Source organism: Salvelinus alpinus, chromosome 29, assembly GCF_045679555.1.
Source record: "Salvelinus alpinus chromosome 29, SLU_Salpinus.1, whole genome shotgun sequence".
NCBI classification, from domain to species: domain Eukaryota; kingdom Metazoa; phylum Chordata; class Actinopteri; order Salmoniformes; family Salmonidae; genus Salvelinus; species Salvelinus alpinus.
The window spans coordinates 42,280,446-42,305,577 of record NC_092114.1 but is presented as its reverse complement, the minus strand read 5'-3'; the positions used below and the strand labels follow the sequence as shown (position 1 = coordinate 42,305,577).

At 44.1% G+C, this 25,132-nt stretch overlaps 1 protein-coding gene across 1 annotated transcript in view; it reads right to left on the bottom strand.

Annotated features, from left to right (window-relative positions):
- The window catches only part of LOC139558756 (syndecan-2-A-like), a 34,886-nt gene extending 12,732 nt beyond the window's left edge, over positions 1-22,154 (bottom strand). The window contains exon 1 of the mRNA XM_071374170.1: positions 21,696-22,154. Coding sequence (XP_071230271.1) covers positions 21,696-21,755 — 60 coding nt within the window. The 5' untranslated portion in view covers positions 21,756-22,154. The remainder of the gene's footprint in view (positions 1-21,695) is intronic.
- Positions 22,155-25,132: the final 2,978 nt, after the last annotated feature.

Below are 25,132 nucleotides of genomic sequence, written 5' to 3'. Positions count from 1 at the left end.
GAGACTGCGCTAACAAGGGTCTAGCAGCACTGTGGCTTCTATTAGAACTGAACTGCAGCAGCTCCTACTGTCTGTCTGCTCCTAATGAACAACTAGTGGCCAGCAGGAGGCTTGGTGGTGATGCAGTCGGTCTCCATAGAGACCTTGTCTAGGGAAAGAAACATAATAGACAAGAGGAGGAGGAAGAGAGGAGAGGCAGAAACAGAGTGAGAGTGACAAGGAGGGAGAGTGACATAGAAAGAGGAGAGAGAGAGAGAGAGTATGTGTTGCAGTAGACAATCTGTTGCCAGCAGGTTGCTTTGCTAAAAGCCTGTCAAACCACCAAACCTATGCCTGGCGGTGTCTGGAAGCCAAAGAGGCTCTCTCTATGGCTTGGGCAGTTAGCTGTGAGCTGGCGCTATTGTGGGGGGGGTAGTTAGAGTAGGGGGTAGGTGGCTAAGGGTCGTGGGGGTAGTGTAGGGTAGCTTGGATGAGCCATCTTGCCCCGCCTCTAATCCGCGTCGACACACTGCATTCACTTCTTCCACGGTCAATATTAACTCACCCCAAGACAGGGGAGACAGGGGAGGAAAAGAGTGTTCCTCAAAGGTATGCAGACACGCATGAATACACTCACACACGCATGGGCTCACACACACACACACACACACACACGCACACACACACACGCGCACACACACACACACGGGCACACACACACACACGGGCACACACACACACGGGCACACACACACACGGGCACACACACACACGGGCACACACACACACGGGCACACACACACACGGGCACACACACACACACACACGGACACACACAGTGAGGCTTCACAGGCGTGGAAAACAAAAGACAGAGGGCAGACACTGCCTCAGACATTCTCCGTCGGTCTGGTGCTCTGCTCCCGCTCTAAGATATTTCCTTAAGAGTACCTCAAATGAACTATGAGGGCGAGAGAAGCTCATTATATCAGAAAGCACTTGACTTGCAATGCCGTCCTTTCAGAAGAATATCCACTCATGCCAGCTATGGTACCTCACAGTACAGTGTCCAGGCTATATTAAGCCTTCAAATGGTCATTGGTCAGTATTGTCCGCTTCTGTAAGACCATTGGCTACCGCTGTACTATCAAAAGAAAAATCGGTCTCCTCTCTCCTCTCATGGCAAACAAAAGTAGGGCATGCTGAACGTCAATGACTTTCTGAATGAGAAAAGGCCTGGGTGTCTGTGTGTTAATCTCTAAATAACAAAGTGCAGGTAGCTGTGAGTTTATCTGTAAACTCAGCGAGCCACAGATCCATACGGCTCAATACTGCCACCACTCTGGCCTCCTTCCAGTCTCTCTCCCACAGGCACGTTTCCACGTTTTTTTGTGTTTGTTATCGGCCCTGAATGGATGGACGGCTACGGCTTTTCCCTGTGGCCGACCTGGCTGGGAGGAAAAGATCGGGGGTGACTGAGCGAGAGCAATTAGCTTGAGTGGGCTAAAATGGCTGGGTTCAAGACGCAGTGTCTCAATAGTGAAGTGTTTCAAGAAGTTAAGATTTGACTGGAATTTAGTGTGTCACTTATTGCCTTAAGAGATACCGACGACAACAACAACGGACTGCTAGGTTGGCATCGGTTGGGGGCCATTTTGTGGGATAGCGCTGGAACCTGCTAACGCTAAACAAACAACCAGCAGGAAGCTAGCTTCATAAGGTATGTTTGTTGGTGAGGATTTGTTTGTCGAATGCAATTGGGGTTGAGAAATGAGTTGAGAAATACCAACGCTACACCAAGGGAGGTGGAGTTCAAACAGTGACCCACAAAATAAACAAAATGGTTGTGGTGGTGGAGGAAAGGAGGGGGAGTAGGGTGGGGGGGGTTGTCTCTCAGCCGCTCTTCAGAACCTTCAACTTTTATTGCCCTCCCGGGGATCATAATAAGGAACTAATCGATCGTCTTTGAGACACTGGAGGGCAGGGAGTTGCGGCAGGAGGTTGACACAAATCAAACTGTCCCTGAAACCAGACTGTGTGACCTAGAGCTATTCCAGGAGTGTGGGGGACAGCTTTGTAGCTTTGTGCGTCTGTGTGTGTGGGAGGGGGGGGGGGGGGGGAGGGGGTGTTGACATTTACCATGAAAAGCAGCCTAATCCAGGAAACAGAATCTGTTCATCTGGCTCTGTTGCTAGCAGCTCACTTTGCCACATGTTCTTTTTTTTTTGCATCGCGCATAATACATTCATAATAGGGATTTCTGGTTAATGATTGAACTTCTTTTTTTTTTTTTAAGTACATAAAGATTTTAAAATCTTAATTGGGAAGACACAGTTGAGAGGAGCTAGACAGACGAGTGCTGACAGTATATGCATGGCTACCGTTTGAATCCACACCGTTATCACTCGTAATGAACTGAAAGGTCAACACTGAAATGAACACAGCTGAAGTGCTCTTTCCTGTCTCAAAGCAGTGCCACACTTGCGTTGACACGAGGGGTTTGCAGGTGGAAAGATGCGTTACCTTTTTATTCTGTGCTGCTGCGGACTCATCAAATGAACGGCGGAGAGCAGACATTTACGGGTTCATTAGCTGATCTTTATGTCCTCGTAAAGATTGAGTAAGCGGTCTGAGACTGCGCTAAAATGAATAACCAGCAGACCTTGCTGCTCTATGGACCTGGATCAGTTCACCCTATACTTCTGGGTAAATACGCTCAATACTTTCAGAACCATTTGACCCATTTCAGTTCGCCACAAAGGTAGGACGTTCTATACCCTCAAAAAGGCCTCCAAGTTCGGACATGGGGGCATTAAAAAGTGTCAGCGACCGCTTTGATTTAGTCATCCTAACAAACAATGTGCCAAAGTCCAGTCAAGCACCTCAAACTACATCCATATGTGAACAAACGCAAGCTGCATAAGCAACATTTGTTACAGTTTGACTGAAATAAGTCCTGCCTCAGGAGTTTTCGCAAAAAAAGTCAGTCTCACAAAGGAGAACAGAGAGTTTGACTAATTCCCTCCGCACATACGCTGACGATTAATCTACCTCAGACTGCGTAAATAATACATGAGGCAAGAATCATAAAGACACCGATAGTACAGAGACTGACAAAATACTTCTTTTTTTTTTTTTTTTTTTTTTTACAAAATACTTTTCTTTTGAGCAAGTGCCAAAAAAATCCAATGTTTTTCCGACAGACGCCCAATAAGACACAACACACTCCAGCTATGACTTCCCCTGCTTCCTGAGAGGAAGTCAGTCAATTGCATGGTTTCCAACGAAGACAGATGCGCTCTGATAGCCTGGCCACGGGACAATAGAGTAAATTTCGCTTTCACCCCTACCTGTACAATCCTATTTACGCCGTTCGGCATGATGAAAATAAGATAACCAATGTGCCCCAATTTTCGCTGCGGTCTCGGTTGTGTGCCTGCGAGTGCTCACACGCTGCGACACATTATGGCTCATTTACTTAATATCAGACCATTAAATAGTTGACCAGAATACCAATTAAAGCCTGTCTACTTGACTCATTCGCAGAGGCACCTGATGAGCCTAATGTAACGTTAATGTAACCCTTCAGTGACCCCCCACAGTCCCCATAAAATACTAAGAAACAACGTGGCTCGTGTGGTTCCAACATGTAAAGTCCTCAGTGAATACCTCAGCTCTGTGGCATCAAAGCCCGTAGTCCGTGACAAGAGTGCTTTCTGCACACAGCACTCTACGGATTCCCAAATCCACCGTTCGGTATACTACCTGCCCCCGGGTGGGAATTGGGAAATTCCTCAGCCCCGTTAAACAGCTTTGATATGCACTGGAAACCCAAGATTCTTTGTCAGCTCGGAAACCCAATACGCTGGGAAATGGGCTTCACCTGCGAGTCATTTTTGTGAGGAGGGAAACTGAAGGATTTGCTGCAGCACAACAGGCTCCTTCCCTCAAGTCACAGTGGAAATAGGAGGCTGTAACAGGCATGGCTGAACAGAAACAAGCACGGGGTGGTTTTAAGTGCTTAGGCCTGTATAAAACAAGTCTCATATTCAATAGCCCGAAGACCTCGAGCTATAACATTTTTTTTTATAAATCAGTAATCTAGAATTCCCACATCCAGAAGCAACGTTCTTACTTGACTACCATACATCAAGTCCACTATCCTCACAAATACCATTGGGCCAGTCAAAATGGAGCCCGTATCAACATGGATGGTAGGTCTCTTCAGGGGGCAGCTCTGTGTGGGGAGGATGTTGCTTGTTTAACGGGGGTGGGGAGAGAGAGGAAAGGGGGCTTAGAAAAGGTTCAACCCTCAGCAAACCACTGACCCTCTAATTGATATCGTCTGAAGTGGAAAAGTGCCGTGCCGTGTTCGCAAATTCACCATTTGGCCGGTCCTGACTTGTCTGAGTGACGTTGGAGACGCGCTGTTCCCTTTGTCCTGCCGTTGTACCCGCTTAGCGTTCATTTCACACATCCCTGACTAACTCAGCAACACATTCTTTTTCACAAAGGAACGTTTCAGTAACGGGTTTGAACGGTCCTTCCTTTCACATTCCAGCTCGCGGAAAACGAGGCAATGACCGAAGGTCCTCAAACGTCTCCAGTAAAATGAGTACGGGGACGAGAGTGGAAGAGCGGTTAACAAATGTGATCTATAAAGGTTATATAGACTGAATTAGTCCGCCAGACAGTTAATCATTGGCTCATATCACCTAAAGAGAGGTTGATGAGGGGAGGGAGAGAGAGAGAGAGCACAAAAGAGAAAGAATATGAGGAGACATTTGAACACACACACACACACATTTCCACAGGCGTCATCAGTTTCACCTTTAATTAATAGCCGGACCAAACCTCTACTGAAGCACTTTTGGCTACAGGCACATTAAAGCAAGATGAGGCGCTTTCAATCTCAATCATGGGGAAAATGAGAAGGCCTTGCCCCGCGGTCGGCTCTAGACGATCCCGCTGAAGAAAATGTGCACTTTCCCAAGAGCTCATTCCCCAAGTCTGAGTAACCCTCCCATGACTCATTGATCTTAATATAAAACAGATCGGATTTCCATTTGTGTAGTAAAACCCCTGGTGGCCCTGGTGGTGGGAAATGTTTAATTTGCCTTCTGGCCTCAAAGACGTAGATTACACCTTTCTGACTTCTCCTGCAGCTCATGAATAATGTTTTACTTAGCATTTAGCCTACAGGTGGAAGAGAGGACTGCTTTTTCTGGAAAAATAAGGAAATTAATACTTTTGCTCCCAGGCAGGTATGATTGGCTACTCTCCATGGGGCCTGTACACATTAGGTCGAGTATACAGGATGGATATTGCAGGAAGCAGGCCTTGGGTCCTGTTCAAAGCGCTCATCTCTTTGGCTTGATATGCAACACTCGAGTGCGATTGGGCTCTTCCCGAACACGGCTCAGCTGGCCCGCGTGTGGTCCAGATTCGGAGCGTCGTACCGTTCCGCCGGGAGCTGTCAACGACTGAAAGGCATTCCTGCCTGATGAAAAGCTATCGGAGGATGAATGCTGAGAGGACTTGCCAAGTCCTCTTCTCGGAGAGAGAGAACAGGCCTTCGCGTTTTCCTTATATCTTAATATGAGCCAGAGGGAGGGAATGGATGGGGATGGATACTTTTCACCAAAGATTCATTCCTGATTACTGCATTGCTTGAATAAGAAGAGGGATGTATACTTTGACCGTGACATGAACAACGACTGGATCAAATCCTCTTAACAGTATACAGCTTTATATTACACATGAAGCAGCATGCGGTCCCACATGTACATCCTCCATGGTTTTTACTTTTCAGGGTTATTCAATTACCTCTGATCCATGCCACTGTTGCCATCGTGTCACAAGGCACTTCTCATTCACGCTTCAAACAGTCTGCGATCCCCTTCAGCGTGTCAGGATAAAGGCATGGCTTCAATCAGCATCGCTCAAAGCCTTTGTGTTTGGTTCCCCGGGCCTCTAAAAGAGCTATGGCATCCAGGGAGGGGGGGAGGGGGGGGCGTGATGGATAAATTAGCTGCTGGTTCAAAGTTTAATTGAATCCAGATTCTAAGCCTCTGCCAGAGTGGTGAAAAAAAGGAGCTGTATGCGCCTTTGTCCAGGTTCCATCCAGGCTTTTAAACCTTTTCTTAACAGGAAACTCATGAGTTCTTCAGAGCCAGCTCATTAACCCCATGCAGCCAGGAAGGGCCGTGACATGAAAGAGCTTCTAGGAGCGATGGGTCAAAGGTGACCTGACCACAATGTCATATTGTCTTCCTCACAACATAAAGCAGATGAGTGGCTCTTTGGGGGGGGAGATTTCCTTGTCTCTTGGTAGTCAAGGCGCAATGAAGATTGCATGTGACTTTTGAGGATTTTTTTGTCTTTTTTAATTGATAACATCCAATTTTATAGGCATGGACAGGCAAGTTTTGTGTTGTCGTGACAAGATTATTTTCCAGATGTATTGAGCACTCGGAGTTTACCGTCATTTCCAATCTTATTCCTTTCATTTACTGTAAGAAAACTTTAGAATGGACCGGTGGGATGTGGAAAAGTTCACGCTCTTTCACCCACACTCAAGCTCATTTATACATATGACATTTTCCCCACCCACTTATCTATTTGTGCCGAAAAAATTATGACCTGCCAAATTCCGCCAAAGCTCAGTCTATCTCTCACTGCCACACTGCTGCAAATGTGCCTTTATCTGGGGAAATAAAAGCCATATGTATGAGGGAGGGTGGACGGGTGGGAGGGGCGATTTCACCGCTTCAGTGGCTGATCTACTTCAACCCTCACAGCGCAGCAATTGAATTCCCATCCAACCCTTCCCTTAAGAGGATTTGGGTTCAGGGGAGTCAGGAGGGCAGTGCACTCTGGTCGGGGGAGGGGGGGGGGGGGGTCGGCAGTACGGAGAGGGTGGGCAGCGAGGAATAGGGAGGGGAAAAAAGGAGGGAGAGAGTTAGTGGAGAGAGAGTTGCCATAGGGGTGATGACGCGAGTTCCTCTGAGAGCATGATGTTGACTATGATGTTCACAATGATGCTGACTATGATGTTGACAATGATGTTGACAATGATGCTGACTATGACGTTGAATATGACGCTGACTATGATGCTGACTATGACGTTGAATATGACGCTGACTATGACGCTGACTATGACGCTGACTATGACGCTGACTATGACGCTGACTATGACGCTGACTATGACGTTGACTATGATGCTGACTATGATGCTGACTATGATGCTGACTATGATGTTGATTATGATGCTGACTATGATGCTGACTATGATGTTGACTATGATGTTGAATATGATCCTGACTATGATGCTGACTATGATGTTGAATATGATGCAGACTATGATGCTGACTATGATGCTGACTATGATGCTGAATATGATGTTGACTATGATGCTGACTATGATGTTGAATATGATGCTGACTATGATGCTGACTATGATGCTGTGCTGACTATGATGTTGAATATGATGCTGACTATGATGCTGACTATGATGCTGACTATGATGCTGACTATGAGGAGGAAGGGGGAAATAAATGGCGAGAGGTTGATGAAGGGAACGAGGACACACAGTCAGTACCGGCAGAGGGAGGAGGCGCAGGAGGAAACATTAATGGTGTAAGGGAGGGATGGATGACTCGGGGCGAGGGCGTCAGGTGGTGTTCTCTGATCACATTATACAGGGCTAATACCAGCAGAGGACACAAACCGACGCAGGCACAAAAAAATAACTGGAGCATCGACCCGGTCTCAGCACAACCTGCAAGAACAGTGATCCAGGACCAGGGGGGTTAGTAATTACCTGGTCGGCGTAGCCATGCCCCGTCGCTACGTTCAAACACTGATCCAGAGACAGGTCTAAAGTTTCACACCGAGGCACCAGACCTCACCGCAAGCTACAAATGTTGACTGCACTATTAGGTAAGATGGAAACAATAACAACCTTAAAGGCTCAAGTCAAGAGGCAACTTATGAAGAGTGGGAAGCCAATATTCATGTAATAGCCGATTAATGAGGCATGATCCCAGCAAGGCCCTGGGAGCTGGGATAGTGGCCTTATAGGTTTGCACAGTCACAGACTACTCAACAGTGCATCATAGAGACATTAAAACATTGACCTAAACCTCAGCTGGCCAGATGCTCATAGAACAAAGCTGCTCTCTAATGCCACAGCTTTAAATATGTTTTGGTAACTCTGCGGTGCTGGGGACACACCTACTACCCTTTCACACAGTTACACAATTACTGGGTGGATTATCAGTTTAGGACGTCACCCGGGGTATAGTGGCACATGCTGAAGATTAGCTGCCACGGCCAGCGTTCAGGGAGTGATTCACAGGAAGAGATCAAACGGCGCTCTACAGAGAGGAAGCCATTTGAACTTTTGCGTGACGCTTGACAGAACACTGCCGCTCCATCCGAGTCGGTTCCCGACGTTTGTTGAAACAAACTGCTCCACAACAAAAGGGAAATCATTTCCTCCCCATGTTTTACATGTGCACCCCAGCTGCTGGGAGTCAACTGGTAAACGCTGTAGCCGCAGTTAGTTCACAAAGCAGGGGTAAACTACTCACAAGGCTCTGGACAATATCATCGACACATTATGTAGACATCTTTTGTAAACCAGCCACAATAGACCAGCCTTTTCCGGTCACAGTTTATTGTACTTCGTGCAATAAAGTTATCAAATGACAAAGGCCATAGGCATATAAGCTACCCTCGGACTATAAATATCAGGGCTTTTACAAAAAGCAGGTTTGCTTGGATTCTATGGAGCTTTTATGTGACTGTTCAAAGCAGCGCTTTAGCCCTGAGCTCATGTTTGAGCAAGATGAGGCAAAAGGTCTCATTCATATTCCATTCTGTGTAAATAATTGAGTTGTGGCTACAGAAATAGGTCCTGTACGAGTACCACGGCGTGGCTTCTTTCTCAATCTTTAATGATTATGTGGCAGAAAGAGCATTTTCCCCCCGTCAGGGCCCTTGGAGAAGCCCACTTTATCAAGACATAAAACACACTTTTGATCAAGAGACATACCCACGCACGCACACACAGCCAGAACTTCCAAAAAAGGACCATTTTGTCCTCCGTCAGGAACCACTGATTGTCATCGCTGACAAAACTGTGCAGCTAAAAACAGCTTTAACGTATCTGCCAAACCTCGCTCTCGCTACACAGCCCAATTATATCCCTCTGCTGTAATTCCTGAAGAATGTGCGGTTATGAAGTCCGCAGTCTCGCTTTCCCTGAGTTCCTGAAACAACACAAGGCCCCTGTGCTCCACCCTCTGTCTTACTGCCTCCATATGGACGGGCAGAAGATGCTGAGGATACAGTAGAAGAAGCCTTCTGATTGGTCCCAGAGACACACCGAGCACCTGTTTTCATTGGTTACCAGAAAGTTCAAACACAACATTAGAGCCTTTGAATAGGTCTCAGTAACTGGTATGCGAAACACTTTGAAATGCCGGACCTCTAAGCAGGAACAGAAGAGATGTATTGTGCTGAAAAGCTGGAGAGCAGAGATTGTGGTGGTAGACACCACACTAAAGGGGAGCCACGACTATACCCCACACAAGTACAGATGTCTTCAAAGTATTTGTAGCCTAGACCCCAACAAAACCTGTCAAGATGCCTTACGTGGTCAATAACTCACACGTAGTGATGGGAAGCCACACAAAAAGACAAAAGGGTAACAGAATGCTTCAAAAGATGCCATGAACTCCAGAACATTCTGAGGAGGTTCGGAAGACTGTACGTCTGTACGTAATATCCAGGCCCAGGCACTGACTGGTAGGGTAGGTCATGTCTGGTATTTTACTAAGTCTTGGTGTTGGATGCGTTCTGGGAGACAGCCACGAGGCTCCATTTTCTCTAGAGGATATCCTGGGTCTGGAGTCAGGGATGTCGGCCATCATTCCAGCCAGCCACTGAATCACTTGATTAAACAAATTATTGTCATCAAAGTCATCAAGCCTCACTCCTCCAGGCTAACCGGTTTAAGCATAGCATGACAATGCCAAGATTAAAAAAGCAATGACCTTGGCCCAGTCTCTCCGAAATCAGGGATGGGAGAAAACGGAGCTATGATCTACACACTATCAAAAGGTGACAGATCGGGAAAGTGGATTTCCAATGAGGTCACTGGGGGCCAGAATTTGTGGAACGCCATCCACAAAACTCTTGTTTGTTTGGAGGCTTTCCTTGAAATGTTACACCCATTAAGACTTTGCGCTCGCCTCAAAAGGAGAGCGAGGAAATGAGCGTGTCAGTGGCATTTGTATTTAAAATCAAAATGGATTCCATCTCACACGCTTCTTTAACGGCTCCTCCTCCGTTTAATAAAAAAGTGCCCTCGTTCTCTCTCTCGGTACTGGGAGCGTTTCGGGACACTGGACATGGCTGGACACCTGAGTCAGAGATGGCACTATATCAGGTTTTGTTCAGCTCTAAAAAAAATTATACAAGTGTACCGTTTTTCATGCTTCTATACCAAAGTGAACAACTGGACTATTTGGACAGTGTGTCTGCCACCGCTACCCTGGAGAATCAAACTAAAGAACCTCTGAAAAGGGCATTTCAGTCATGATAGGAGATGCAGGAAGCTATATACTTGCTTCTAAAAACACCCAGGATTGAGGATAATAGAATGTAGCTTTTTTTTACAAAACACAAAAAGGTTTAAAACATCTTTGTACAGCAGAACCAAATCTGAATTGGTGGCATTTTCGCAGAGAGCAAGAGAGTAAAAAAATAGCTGTGCCTTGGAGGGCAATTATTAGTTTGAAAAACATTTCCCTACGGTACGGTGTACCTAGACAGAGAACTAAAGTACTTCCTGTTTTTGTCAAACTGTTCCTATGACAACCACTACTCTTTGCTGAATATTCATGACTGCTCCATTAAATTCAATGCCAATGAGTAGAAACGTTTACACATGACCACAGCATTTGATGAGGAGGAGGTGCTATTTTGAAAGCCTCTAACGAATCTTTACGGAAATTCCTCAAAACCCTCTGGAATCTGGGAGATTTCTCACGACAACAACATGACATTACAGTGTTGCACTGAATCAAGTCAGGGTTTATAATGGAAACAGCAGATATTAAAGTACAGTTTTCTGCTTGGCGGAGCACAGTACAGATTTCAATTAGGTGCTTTTTAGAACCGATAAAACATGCTCATAAATATGAGTGAGCACAGATGTGTTAAATGCAGGCATGTTGTTTTCCAGAACAATCTTGGGAGCGGGATGGAAAAATTCAATTGAAGTCATGACTTCATCATATATCCCCCATTTTTGGATAACACCCCACAGATGAAGCACATTCCCACTGTCTATACAGGAGAACACAGCCAATAGGGAGAAGGAGAGGTTTCCCAGGCAGCAGATATACAACAAGCTTGACCACAAACTATGAAACTCTGAGCCAATAAGATTTCTGTAACTTAGTGTGGCGTGCGTGTGCCCAAGTTCGGGCAAGGAGATGGAGAGTGTTGGTCAAAGTTTCTGTTTTTAATTAAGTGACATGAGAGTAACTCCGTGCCACATAAAATACAATTTGTACACCATCACTGTAACGATGTACGCTGAGAGTCGGGAAGCAAGTTCAGGGAGTGAGTGTTCTTTTTTCTTTTTCTAAGGGGTGGATCAGCTTAATGTTGCAGAAAGAATGTTGCTTCCATCAATGTAATTGTCTGCATCATTTCCAATCCCCCATATACAGTGGGGCAAAAAAGTATTTAGTCAGCCACCAATTGTGCAAGTTCTCCCACTTAAAAAGATGAGAGAGGCCTGTAATTTTCATCATAGGTACACTTCAACTATGACAGCCAAAATGAGAGAAAAAAATCCAGAAAATCACATTGTAGAATTTTTAATGAATTTATTTGCAAATTATGGTGGAAAATAAGTATTTGGTCACCTACAAACAAGCAAGATTTCTGGCTCTCACAGACCTGTAACTTCTTCTTTAAGAGGCTCCTCTGTCCTCCACTCGTTACCTGTATTAATGGCACCTGTTTGAACTTGTTATCAGTATAAAAGACACCTGTCCACAACCTCAAACAGTCACACTCCAAACTCCACTATGGCCAAGAACAAAGAGCTGTCAAAGGACACCAGAAACAAAATTGTAGACCTGCACCAGGCTGGGAAGACTGAATCTGCAATAGGTAAGCAGCCTGGTTTGAAGAAATCATATATCCATACACGCATGCATACATATACACATATATACATACACATACCTATATAGCCATACATACTTTTTTTTAGGAATATACCTTTATTATTATTCCCCGCAAACCCTACCACCGATCCCCCAACTGGAGTAAACTAATAAACACTTCTGCTTCTACCTTCAATTTATACATCTTATACACATTTTACAGACACAGTCTACTTTACAATAGTTCTCTCGTTTGTTCTTAGTCCTTCCTCTATTTCTGATGTCCATCCAGTTTGATTTCTATTTGTAACTGTGCTATTTCACAAAAGTTACGAACCTATATACATTTTACAGATCCCATATGTTTTACATTGTTTATCTTGTTATTAGTCCCACCCTTCAGCTCCATTCAACCCCTCCCATCTATCTCTCAACATCATCCATTTTGGATTTCTATTTGCCATATATTTTTCGACTGTGCTGTGATGCTTCACAAAATAATTGAACCTTCCTATTCTCATAGCTTCTACAGATTGTAAATTAAAAATAAACATTTTCGCTAAAATAATTATTATATTATTGATTGATTGACTATGGCTTTTCAAATCACCCAGTACTGCTATCTGTAGCGTTAGTTCTAGGCAAATGTTGCAATTCTTCAGCCATTCCTGGACCTGTGACCAAAAACAAGCTACATATGGACAATAAGAAAATAAATGATCTAATGACTCTGCCTCCTCACAGCAGAATCTGCAGAGCTGGGAAGATTGTATCCCCCATATATATAACATTCTATTAGTTGCAAGAATTTTGTATAGAAATTTAAATTGAAAAATTAGAAGTTTTGAATCCGGCGTTGTTTTGCGTATCAATTCATAAACCATGTGCCATGGAATGGGTACATCGAAAATCTCTTCCCAACTATTTTGCAATTTATATGGCACAGCTGTCAGTTTTTTGGTCCTTAAATGAAATTGGTATAAGTTTTTATTTATCACACTTTTCTTTAACCATTTATTTTCTTTAATACAGGGCCGACGTACAAGTTCCTTACTTTTTTCCCCTTCTACTTGCCTCTTACATTTTTGTGGTAATGCTGCAATTAATTGGTTGTAATTTTGGGTAGAGCAGACATTTCCATATGTCTGTGTTAGCTGCATGTGTGACATAACTCCACCAGTCCTATTTATGATATCATTCACTAAAATTATAATTTTTTTAAACATTTCTTCGATAAATACAGTTTTTTTTATCAATTAGTATATTTGAATTTAACCACAATATTTGTTGTACTATTTGTTCCGTCCTTTCTGGTGGATTAAACTGAAATTGCAAACAACTTTCTAAGGCTTGTTTAAAAAATAAAGATATTTTGGAGATTATTTCCTTTTCAAACAACCGAAAGTGAGCAGGTGTAATCTGAATAAAGGGGAAAAGGCCCTTCTTGAACATAGGATGAGACATTCTTACCAATTTACTAGAGAACCAGTATGGATTTAAGTATTACTTTTGTATGACTGATGCCTTTAGTGAGAGGTCTAATGCTTTAATATTTAATAATTTCTGCCCTCCGAATTCATATTCGTTATATAAATAGGTCCTTTAAATTTTATCTGGCTTGCCGTTCCAAATAAAAGTGAATATTTTTTGTTCATATAATTTAAAAAGCAGGTCACTAGGTGTAGGCAAAACCATAAGCAAATAGGTAAACTGTGATATGACTAAAGAGTTAATCAGGGTGATTTTTCCACAAATAGACAGGTATTTTCCTTTCCATAGTAGCAAGATTTTATCTATTTTTGCTAACGTTCTATAAAAATGTATTGGAGTGAGATCATTTCTTTCTTTTGGGATTTGTATACCGAGTATGTCCACATCTCCGTCAGACCATTTAATTGGTAAACTACATGGTAATGTAAAATGTGCATTTTTTAGTGATCCAATACGTAATATGGTACATTTATCATAATTTGGTTTTAATCCAGAGAGGATAGCAAAAGTATCAAGATCCTTTAAGAGGCCGTGGAGAGACTCTAATTGTGGTTTTAAAAGAAAACATGAATCATCAGCGTACAATAACACCTTAGTTTTTAAGCCACGGATTTCTAATCCCTTAATATTATTGTTTGATCTAATCTTAACAGCTAACATTTCGATGGAGCGAGTGTTTTAATAAATAAATTAAACAAACAAGTAAACACAAACAAAGCACAAACATGAAACCAAAGGTTTCTCCATCCGCAGGACGCCGACCAAGATGACGATCCTGGGGATCAGGAGCGGACTGGTTACCTCTGCTAAGGTGTGGGAACCTGTCAATCCAGCTGAGGCGCGGGAGCATGGCGACCTGACAGTACCCCCTCCCCGGTGCGTTCGGCTCCAGCTACAGGACGCCAACCACAGGGACCATCCCGGGGATCTGTAGAGGACTGGTCGCCTCCGCTGAGGCGCAGAAACCTGAGGAACCGGCTGAAACCTCCCCGGTTGCCTCGGTCGAGGCACGGGAACTTGTTCACCCAGCTGAGGCACGGGAACTTGTTCACCAAGCTGAGGCACGGGAACTTGTTCACCCAGCTGAGGCATGGGAGCCTATCGAGCCCGCTGAGGCATGGAAGCCTATCGAGCCCGCTGAGGCATGGAAGCCTATCGAGCCCGCTGAGGCATGGTAGCCTATCGAGCCCGCTGAGGCATGGGAGCCTATCGAGCCAGCTGAGGCATGGGAGCCTATCGAGCCAGCTGAGGCATGGAAGCCTATCGAGCCCGCTGAGGCATGGGAGCCTATCGAGCCCGCTGAGGCATGGGAGCCTATCGAGCCCGCTGAGGCATGGGAGCCTATCGAGCCCGCTGAGGCATGGGAGCCTATCGAGCCCGCTGAGGCATGGGAGCCTATCGAGCCAGCTGAGGCATGGGAGCCTATCGAGCCCGCTGAGGCATGGGAGCCTATCGAGCCCGCTGAGGCATGGGAGCCTATCGAGCCCGCTGAGGCATGGGAGCCTATCGAGCCCGCTGAGGCATGGGAGCCTATCGAGCCCGCTGAGGCATGGGAGCCTATCGAGCCCGCTGAGGCATGGGAGCCTATCGAGCCCGCTGAGGCATGGGAGCCTATCGAGCCCGCTGAGGCATGGGAGCCTATCGAGCCCGCTGAGGCATGGGAGCCTATCGAGCCAGCTGAGGCATGGGAATCCGACAAACCGGCTGAGACCTCCCAGGTAGCTCCGGCTAAAACACCCGGACCCGACATCACCTCCAACAAAAAAGAAAACAACAACAAAAAAACACTCCCTGATGCTTCCCTTTGTTGAGTCGTCATTCTGCAACGATGTGCGCTGAGAGTCGGGAAGCTAGTTCAGGGAGTGAGCGTTTTAATAAATCATTGAAACCAACAATTAAGACAAACAACGGACAGACATGACCCAGGAACAGAAACAATGACGACTGGGGAAGAAACCAAAGGGAGTGACATATAAAGGGCAGGTAATCAAGGAGGTGATGGAGTCCAGGTGAGTGTCATTCTGTGCAGATGCGCGTAACAAGGGTGACAGGTGTGCGCCATAACGAGCAGCCTGGTGACCAAGAGGCCGGAGAGGGAGCACACGTGACAATCACATACAATTTTGAGGTTTCATTTGACCTCACTCAAAACAACGATCGAATGCGTTGCATGACAATAAGTCCAATGAGCGTTCAAAATATCAACGGGAGATAATAGCATGCAATTGAATTTTTGGATCATTCATTTTTCATTTCATTGGAATGATTCAAAGCAGAAATTGCTTTTTTGACCCAATACAATGGGCATTTCTCTTGGCAACTGAGGTTTACTGGGGATAGTATGAGGCAGATGTGTGATCATGTGCTCAAGCCAGACACTTAACTTTCATTACTGTCCTAACTAGCCTAATCCAGCACCATCCTGCTCGGCACATGGGTCTGCCCCCCCCCCCAAAGTCAGACGTTCTCAAGCATTCCTCACAGTAAAGCACCAGACGGAGGGAGACCAAATTCACACTCTCCTCTTCATTGAAAGTGTAACCAGGCTGCAGGAATGATAGTACAGGAAGAAAGCAGACAGGTTAAACACAGGGTTTTTTCCCTGATTTTCTTTTCTTCGTCACAACCACAGAACCTCCACTACAATCCTCTGAAGGAACTTTTCATTTGCTAAGCTAATTAAGGGGCGAGAGAGAGAGAGAGAGAGAGAGAGAGAGAGAGAGAGAGAGAGAGAGAGAGAGAGAGAGAGAGAGAGAGAGAGAGAGAGAGAGAGAGAGGCTGCTTTATAAACAGTTACTGTTTTCAACAAAAACTTGACATCCACGTTAATAAAGGTGAGGAGTCGCTAGTTTGTCAAATTGTGGCTCCTTGCTGTCTACACATGCATGGTGGCAGGGGCCAAAGTTAAACCACCGTCCATGTGCTTCCTCTCCCTAACGCGTTTCCCCATGCCTGGAAGGCTGGACTTTGTCTTTAATAAAGACAAACAAACACACACACACACACACACAACCTCAGCCTCATGAAAGAATCCCTTCCAAATAGTCAAGAGAGGGTGGAGGGAAAAGCTGTTCCTTTCAAACAAACGCACGTACGTCCTGCAGATGCTCGCGAGGCATACGCAAACACTCCCTTCTTGAGTGTCAGCAAAGCAGAGCGTTGTGCTGCATCTCCCTTCTTAAAAAAAACAACAACATTATTTTCAGCTGTATTAATATGGAATAATAACGCAACTGTTCCCAGGGTAACTTAAGACGCAGCGGTTATGACAAGCAGCGTCTTAGCCTTGGGGGTGAGGTCTACAAAGCAGGGCTGCGTGCGTGGCTGATGACAAAAGAAGAGCGCATGGGGACAGATGCTTTCCTTCAGAGGCCCAAGGAGCCCGGGCCTGCAGAGTCCATTAGAGATGACATAACGCTTGGCAGATAGGGGAGATTGAAAATGCTAACTTTGAAAGGTCACACCCCTCACCCCGTTTGACCTAAAATCCTGAAATTAGGTACATAGGTCCCTCTCCTTACAAGGAACAAATGTCTCAGGGACCGATAAGGTCAGCCATGATAGATTTTCCGCCATTTAGAATATTGGGCTAAACTTTTAAAACGCTACTCTTCTGGCAACGAATGACCGATCTGCACGAAACTTGATGTGTGGCATCTATAGACAAAGGTCTCTCGATGCAATATTTTCCCGACTAGTACCTAAAACCACAGGCCACTATTGACCAATAAACATTCACGTGGGGTTGGTCTAGCACATAAATGCATATAAATCAGTCAAGGATATTCATATTGTAACAACACAGTTGCAAACACTATAACTGGCGCTATAATGGGGACATTTTTATATTTTTGACTCAGAGTGATGAAATTTGGCACACATGCTCAGGGATATGAGTCTAGCTAACCCACGCGATATCACAGACACCGCTGGCCTGATTTTGACCAAACTTGGGTGAATGATGAGTCTTGCCATAGAGATCTGGCATTTACAAAATTACACTGATTGGCCCAACGGGGGCGCTGCATAATTTGTGGGGACGACAACATGTTTACTGTTCATTCTTGTTTATTCAATATTTCTTAAATTATAGATGATGCACTTTTTTTTATAAAAGGAGGATGGATAAAGCCCTCTTATAGCCACTTTAAAAGAGACTGCGAGTCTGGTTCTAAAACTGCACAGAGTCAGGGTGTACAAATATTCCGGTCAAAACATTCAGAGAAGTTGCAAGAATCTACAGGAATATCAATAAAGTTGGTTGAAAATTGTATACTGTATCTAGAGGAATAGGAAATGAAAAAGGCCTGGCATCTGTGGTCCTGGGCCTGCTAGTGAATGCAGTTTGTGTATTGATGTTGCTATTGTCTTCTTTAATACAGAAGCCGAAGACAGCCTCAGGTGTAGAGCTGGCAGGAGTGTGGGGTGATCTGGCGGTCAGCTAGCAACCTGTGCTACGCGGGCACAACATTACTTCAAATCAGTGAACACAAAACAAATGGCCAACAAAATGAAACTCTGAGGTGCTGTGTAGTTCTACCCATGGATACATCTCCCCTGACCTCTTTGTTTACGTGCCAGTGTTATTTAAGGGCACGGGATCATAAAGCATACAATACACATCTATAAGCGCATCATGAACATTGCTTTATGGCTACATAGCATTATAACAACTTAATGTAGGTATGCATGCATTTATGGTGTGCTTATAGATGTGTCATTCCTTATGATATACAGTATGTAAACAATCACATATTTTGTTATATACAAAGTGTATAGATAACCTCAAAAGTGGAACGGAACTTTAGTGTTTATCCCACTTATTTTCCTTGAATGTCCCAAGATTCCTTGGCCAATTCCATTTTTGAGTTATTCCTTTGAGGTCCTGCATCAGACACTGAGACAGTGCTACCCTCACATAAATCATCCATTTGAAAGGAGGTGAACACCCACGCTTCCCACCAATACCTGACAAAAATTGACCTGCTCGCACATCTGGCAACTAGCGGGAACCCAAAACATAGCTAGGGCCCAACCTTCTTCGCATCCGGGTTCCAGGAAATAAAGTCACTGGGGGAAAAATTGCAGCGGGCATTATATATCACCTTCGACTACAGCGCTGTCCAAATTGACACACTATTCCCTATACCTAGTGCACTACTTTTGATGAGGGCCCATGGAGCTCTGGTCGAAAGTAGTGCACTAGACACGGAATAGGTTGCCATTTGGTCCCATGTTGCTCAGTTGATAGAGCATGGCGCTTGCAACGCCAGGGTTGTTGGTTCAATTCCCACGGGGGACCAGTACGAGAAAGTATAAAAATGTATGCACTCACTACCGTAAGTCGCTCTGGATAAGAGCTTCTGCTAAATAGACAATTTGGGGCGAAGACCCCAGCTGAAATGTCTTATCTAAAGGGTACAGCAACGACTGTGCTTGATGGCGTGTGGTAATTAACTGCAGGTTGGCATTTATTGTTATGAATCTTGCCCCGGAGGCAGCTCTGTAGAGCAGCTGGCACAGTTACAAAGTCATAAAATCTGATTTTAAACATTTTAAACCCTAACCTTAACCACACTGCTAACCCTAATGCCTAACCTTAAATTAAGACCAAAAAGCGAATTTCCCCCCAGGATTTTAAACAATAGAGCCAATTTTTGACTTTGCAGCTGGCACATCTAGCGGAATTCACTCAGTTCTGCCTCCAGGGCGAGATTCATGACAATAAACGTCAACCTGATAATTAACACATAGATTAGCCTGGTGGTTATCAGCCAAACCACTTGATTGTCATGTCAACAGGGGTGCCAACATTGAGAATCAATGTCACGCGTCGAGTTTCATTGAGGCGGATATACGCCTCTCACCGCTGCAGGGTACACACAGATAGAGAGAAGCGATAGATTGATAGGGGGAGGGAGAAGGAGGGGGTTTATGATAGTCAAACATAATGGTGCAGTAGCAATTTGTGTGTGTCGTTGCCATGCCCACAAAGCCATGGAGCATACCTTGGTAGGCTACAACCCAAAGGACCGAGGGGTCAAAGAAAATGACAGGTCGCGGGGCTCTCTTCACAACTGCCTGATGCCAGTGTTCTTCAAAACAACACAAATACAAAAGTAACACGGCCACTTTTGTGGTTTTGTGAGCTTTGACTTGCTCTCCGATAGTATCCAAAGGAGGGAGACCTTATGACTCAAGCAGACACAAGGGCTTCTGGTTCTGAGGCTCGTCTATTAAAAACATGCACTCTGGGGGGTGACGTCGTGCAAAACAATGACTCGTTAAAACACTGGTGGCTGAATCAGCTAATTGGACAACCATCCGGAGAGGAACGGGGCCAAGTGACAAGTCACAGAGCCACAGAGAAAACAGCGGGACATGTTGACTAAGAGTTCAGTTAAGGCACCAAATACATGAAAGACACAAATGCTCAATTATATTTTCCCAAGTCCATTCCAGCATTCTAGACAATTTGTGGGATAATCAGTGGGCCCCAATTATATTACCAAACATGAGGATATAGAAACAGCATAATCGCATAATAGTACGTTTGGATATCTATAATAAAATAAATACCATACATGTCTCGAATATGTTTGGCTCTAATGCGGACTTTCTACTGTAACACCAGTGTTACACTTAAGCCATAAGGCCCAAGGGGGTGTGGTATACGGCAAATATACTAAATCTAAGGGCTGTTTTGAGCTTGACGCAACGTTGAGTGCCTGGATACAGCCCTTAGCCGTGGTATATTGGCCATATACCACAAACCCCCAGAGGGGCATTATTGCTATCATAATCTGGTTACCAACGTAATTAGAAGAGTAAAAATACATTTTGTCATACCCGTGGAACCAAGGCTCTTAGCCAATCAATATTCAGGGCTCAACCCCCCCCCCCCCCCCTCTCAGTTTATAACAGTGTATACACCCTTATGTTGCACTAGGGAAATTGTGTTTTGAGGACTAGTGGAGAGCAGCATCAACGTAATCAAAACAGTATGCCTTGTGAGGTGTTAAAGTTCACAGTTAGCTACTGTTATCTAAATGCCAGCTGAAAAGTACCAGTGGCCTGGCGTTGGCCCCACCCACGTGAGAGCAGGTCTGCCGGAGCCATGGGTCCAATGAGACACGGATACAGCCCGTGTAAACGGGAACAGAAAAGTCTGAGCCTTTTGGGTAATACACGAGGTAAACAACCTATTGTTACCCTGCCATAAACACCATATTTAGCCCTCACTAAAGTATTTGTCAGCATTAGAGTATCTTATAGGGTTGTCTGGAGTTGTGTCTTACTCTGATAACCAAAACGGTCAACTGAGCTGGGCAACGGAACATAACATATATGGCTAGGTTACGTTCCTGTGTTTGAATAGGCTAGGCACGTCGACGCAGCCAAAATGATTTTGGAAAGGCTGCATGCAGCAATAGCGTTTATTTTGCATTTCACAATAATAACATATGAATTGGCCATTACATCTAAACGACAAAGCTTCGTAAATGGAACCAGGCTAGGTTGTATTCCCTCCAAAGGCCAACTGATAACAGGTAACGTTAGCTTACAATAAGCAGTGATTTGTAAAATGATTCTTGTTATTTCCATCCAGAAAGGGTTCCTCTATGTTTGACCAGCAACCTGCCACGTACGTAGAAATGATAGTTTCGGGAGATGTTCAAATACTGAAATTAAACTAGACAAACTCTAAAAAGAATATGTATCTCTTCAAAGCAAACTATGAACGTTGAAACATTGTCAGCATAGACAAACTTGACCGGCCAAAGAAAAATATATGTAATATTGACTACAGTTCAAGAACTACCTCTGTCCGAAATTAAATTCACATTGCTCTTGAGTTGTAATATGATAGGCTACAATGTGTCACATTCAGGACAACAATAGGCTACAGTCACAATTGCTTCAAGTACGTTACTGTGTAACATACAAGTGTGAGTGGTCCCAGATTCGAAGTTGTTTTCTCTCCCATCTAACGTTACCCCGCAAGCAAATCGAAATTGTTCACTTTTAAAAACTTACCCTTTCCCCCGAGAGAAAGGCCGTCATGCCGAGGGTCAAAATTATCCAAATGTTCCTCATTATTCCTTCAATAAAATGTGTAGATACAGCCAAAATACCAAATATTCTTCCTTCTCTCCCTTCCCTCTTCTGTTTGCGACTATCCCCCTCTCCCCTTGCAACCTCGCTCCAGTCCTTGCGTTTCTCTCACTCTAGAGTGGAATACCGGATACGTGTTGCGTTTTCTTATTCCGCCACGCACTTTTTCCTACAAAAAAAAAATAGATTTTGAGTCAAATTGCTGCGTAGGACATTTGACTTGGTTGTTTCACAGTTGAATCCGGACTTCTATTCACTTATAGTATAGTTCCGTTAAACTCGCTACGATTCGGCCATTTCACACTTCACAGAAACTCAACCGTATGCAGAGAGAGAGAGAGTCGGGAAGAACACACAGGACAGATAAGGAAGAGATCGTGCAATGATTGACAGTTCCTCCGACCATATGGGTGCATCGTTCAAGCCAAGAGCATTTTCTATCTACATCATTACAACGCACTGCCATCAAATGAAATATCCTATTGCTTGCATCTAGATGTACTTTATTGACGTTTCAGTCATTTAGCAGACGCGCTTATCCAGATAGACGTTCGGTTGTGAGCGCATACTCTTTTAAGTACAAGTCCCAAATGGGTATCGAACCCACAACTGTAGCATTGCAAGCACCAAGCTATATCAACTGTGCTACATGGGACACGATATACATAAAACATAATTTAATAGCTTACATAATGATCAAATGTTGTTTCGTGTTCCAGAAAAGTACAGTTACCATTAGTCAACTATAATATAATTTATCATCTTAATTTGTGGGTTATAATTATCTGCATCTTCTCTCCAACGGAGAGGCATAAATAACCATTAAATCATTGCAGTCATCTCGTCAGACCTTATCATTCCCCTTTAACAAAGTATTACTTTACTGAAATGACTGTGACAGCTTGAAATTATAATTGTGCTACTAACTGTTTTTCCTGATGGCCTTGATAGTCCAGAAGAGGGTCATTTTAAGCAATTTTCCAGTCAGTCCATTTCTATGGTTAATTTCCATGCAAAGTCTCCCCCTGCTGGTATAATTCACTCCTAAAGTGATATTAAATGGGATCCAGTTTTAGTTGGCCTACGGTATGAATCATAGAATCATATCACGCATAAATGACAGTATTTGAATCTTGAATGAGCACTTTGTTTAAATTGTTATGACATTCTCATACTGTGAATGGCAGACATTGCTTCTAACTTACAATTAACCATGCATTCATACTTTGTATCAGGCTATATGCTTGTATATTGCCTTTCTCGCACAAATCAAATCAAATGTTATTTGCCACATGTGCAGAATACAACGGGTGTAGATTTTACAGTGAAATGTTTGCTTACGAGTCCTTCCCAACGAGTAAAACTTGTTTGTATAAAAATAGTAGCTTGAGGAATAAAATACACAAGAATAAAGCTATATACAGGGGATGTTTAACATGATTCTTGAATGACTACCTCATCTCTGTACCCCACACATACAATTATCCGTAAGGTCCCTCAGTCGAGCAGTGGATTTCAAACACAGATTCAACCACAAAGACCAATGCCTCGCAAAGAAGAGCACCTATTGGTAGATGGGTAAAAATAAAACAAGCAGACAATAAATATCCTTTTGAACATGGTGAAGTTACTAATTACACTTTGGATAATGTATCAATACACCCAGTCACTACAAAGATACAGGCGTCCTTCCTAACTCAGTTGCTGGAGAGGAAGGAAACCGCTTAGGGATTTCACCATGAGGTCAATGTTGACTTTAAAACTGTTAATGGCTGTGAAAGGAGAAAAATTAGGATTGCTCAAAGACATTGTAGTTACTCCACAATGCTAACCTAATTGACAAAGTGAAAAGAAGGAAGCCTGTACAGAAACCAATATTCCAAAACATGCATCCTTTTTGCAAAAAGGCACTAAAGAAATACTGCAAAAAATGTGGCAAAGCAATTAACTTTCTGTCCTGAATACAAAATTATCGATTGTTCAGGGAAGAGTACCACTCTCCATATTTTCAAGTATATTGGTGGCTGCATCATGTTATGCTTGTAATTGTTAAGGACTGGAGAGTTTTTCAGGATAAAAAAGTTAGTGAATGGAGCTAAGCACAGGCAAAATCCTAGAGGAAAACCTGGTTCAGTCTGCTTTCCATCAGACACTAGGAAATGAATTCACATTTCAGCAGGACAATAACATAAAACACAAGGCAAAATCTACACTGGAGTTGCTTACCAAGAAGACAGTGAATGTTCCTGAGTGGCAGTTAGTTTTGATTTAAATCTGCTTGAACATCTATGGCAAGACCTGAAAATGGTTGTCTAGCAATGATCAACAACCAATTTGTCAGCACTTGAAGAATTTTGGAAAGAATAATGGGCAAATGTAACACAATCCAGATGTGGAAAACTCTTAGAGACTGACCCAGAAAGAATCACAGCAGTAATCACTGCCAAAAGGGGATTCTTATCTAATCAAGATATATTAATGTTTAAGTTTTCATAAATGTTTTACCCACTTTGACATTAACAGAGTATTTTGTGCAGATCCTTGACAAAAAAACATGACAATTAAATCCATTTAAATCACACTTTGTAACACAACAAAATGAGGAAGAAGTCAAGGGGTGTGAATACTTTCTGAGAGCACTGTATTCAGTCTTGTTAGTGTGCATAGAGTCAATGCAAGATAGGGTCAATGCAGATAGTCTATGTAACCTTTTAATTTACATTTTTTAGCAGCCTTATGGCTTGGGGGTAGAAACCGTCTCGGAGCCTGTTGGTCTGAGAGCCAATGCTCCTGTACCGTTTGCCGGATAGCAGCAGAGTGAACAGTCTATGGCTTGCTGGCTGAAGTATTTGGCCATTTTTCGGGCCTTCCTCTGACACTGTCGGATATCGAGGTCCTGGATGGCAGGGAGCTCAGCCCCAGTGATGTTCTGGACTGTCCGAACCAGGGTGTATACACTGCATTTGCCATACCAAGTGGTGATGCAGCCAGTCAAGATGCTCTCGATGGTGCAGCTGTAGAACGTTTTGAGGATCTGAGGGCCCATGCCAAATCTTTGCAGCCGTCTGAGCGGGAAGAGGTGCGGTCATGCCCTCTTCATGACTGTGCAGGTGTGTGTGGACCATGTTAAGTCCTTAGTGATGTGGACGTCTCTGACCTCCTCCCAGTAGGCCGTCTCATCGCCGTCGGTGATCAGGCCTACCACCGTCATGTTGTCAGCAAACTTGATGATGGTGTTGGAGTCGTGTGTGGCCACGCAGTCGTGGGTGAACAGGGAGTACAGAAGGGGAGAGGCAGTGTGAAGTGCAATAGAGATTGCATCATCTGTGGATCTGTTGGGGCGGTATGTGAAATGGAGT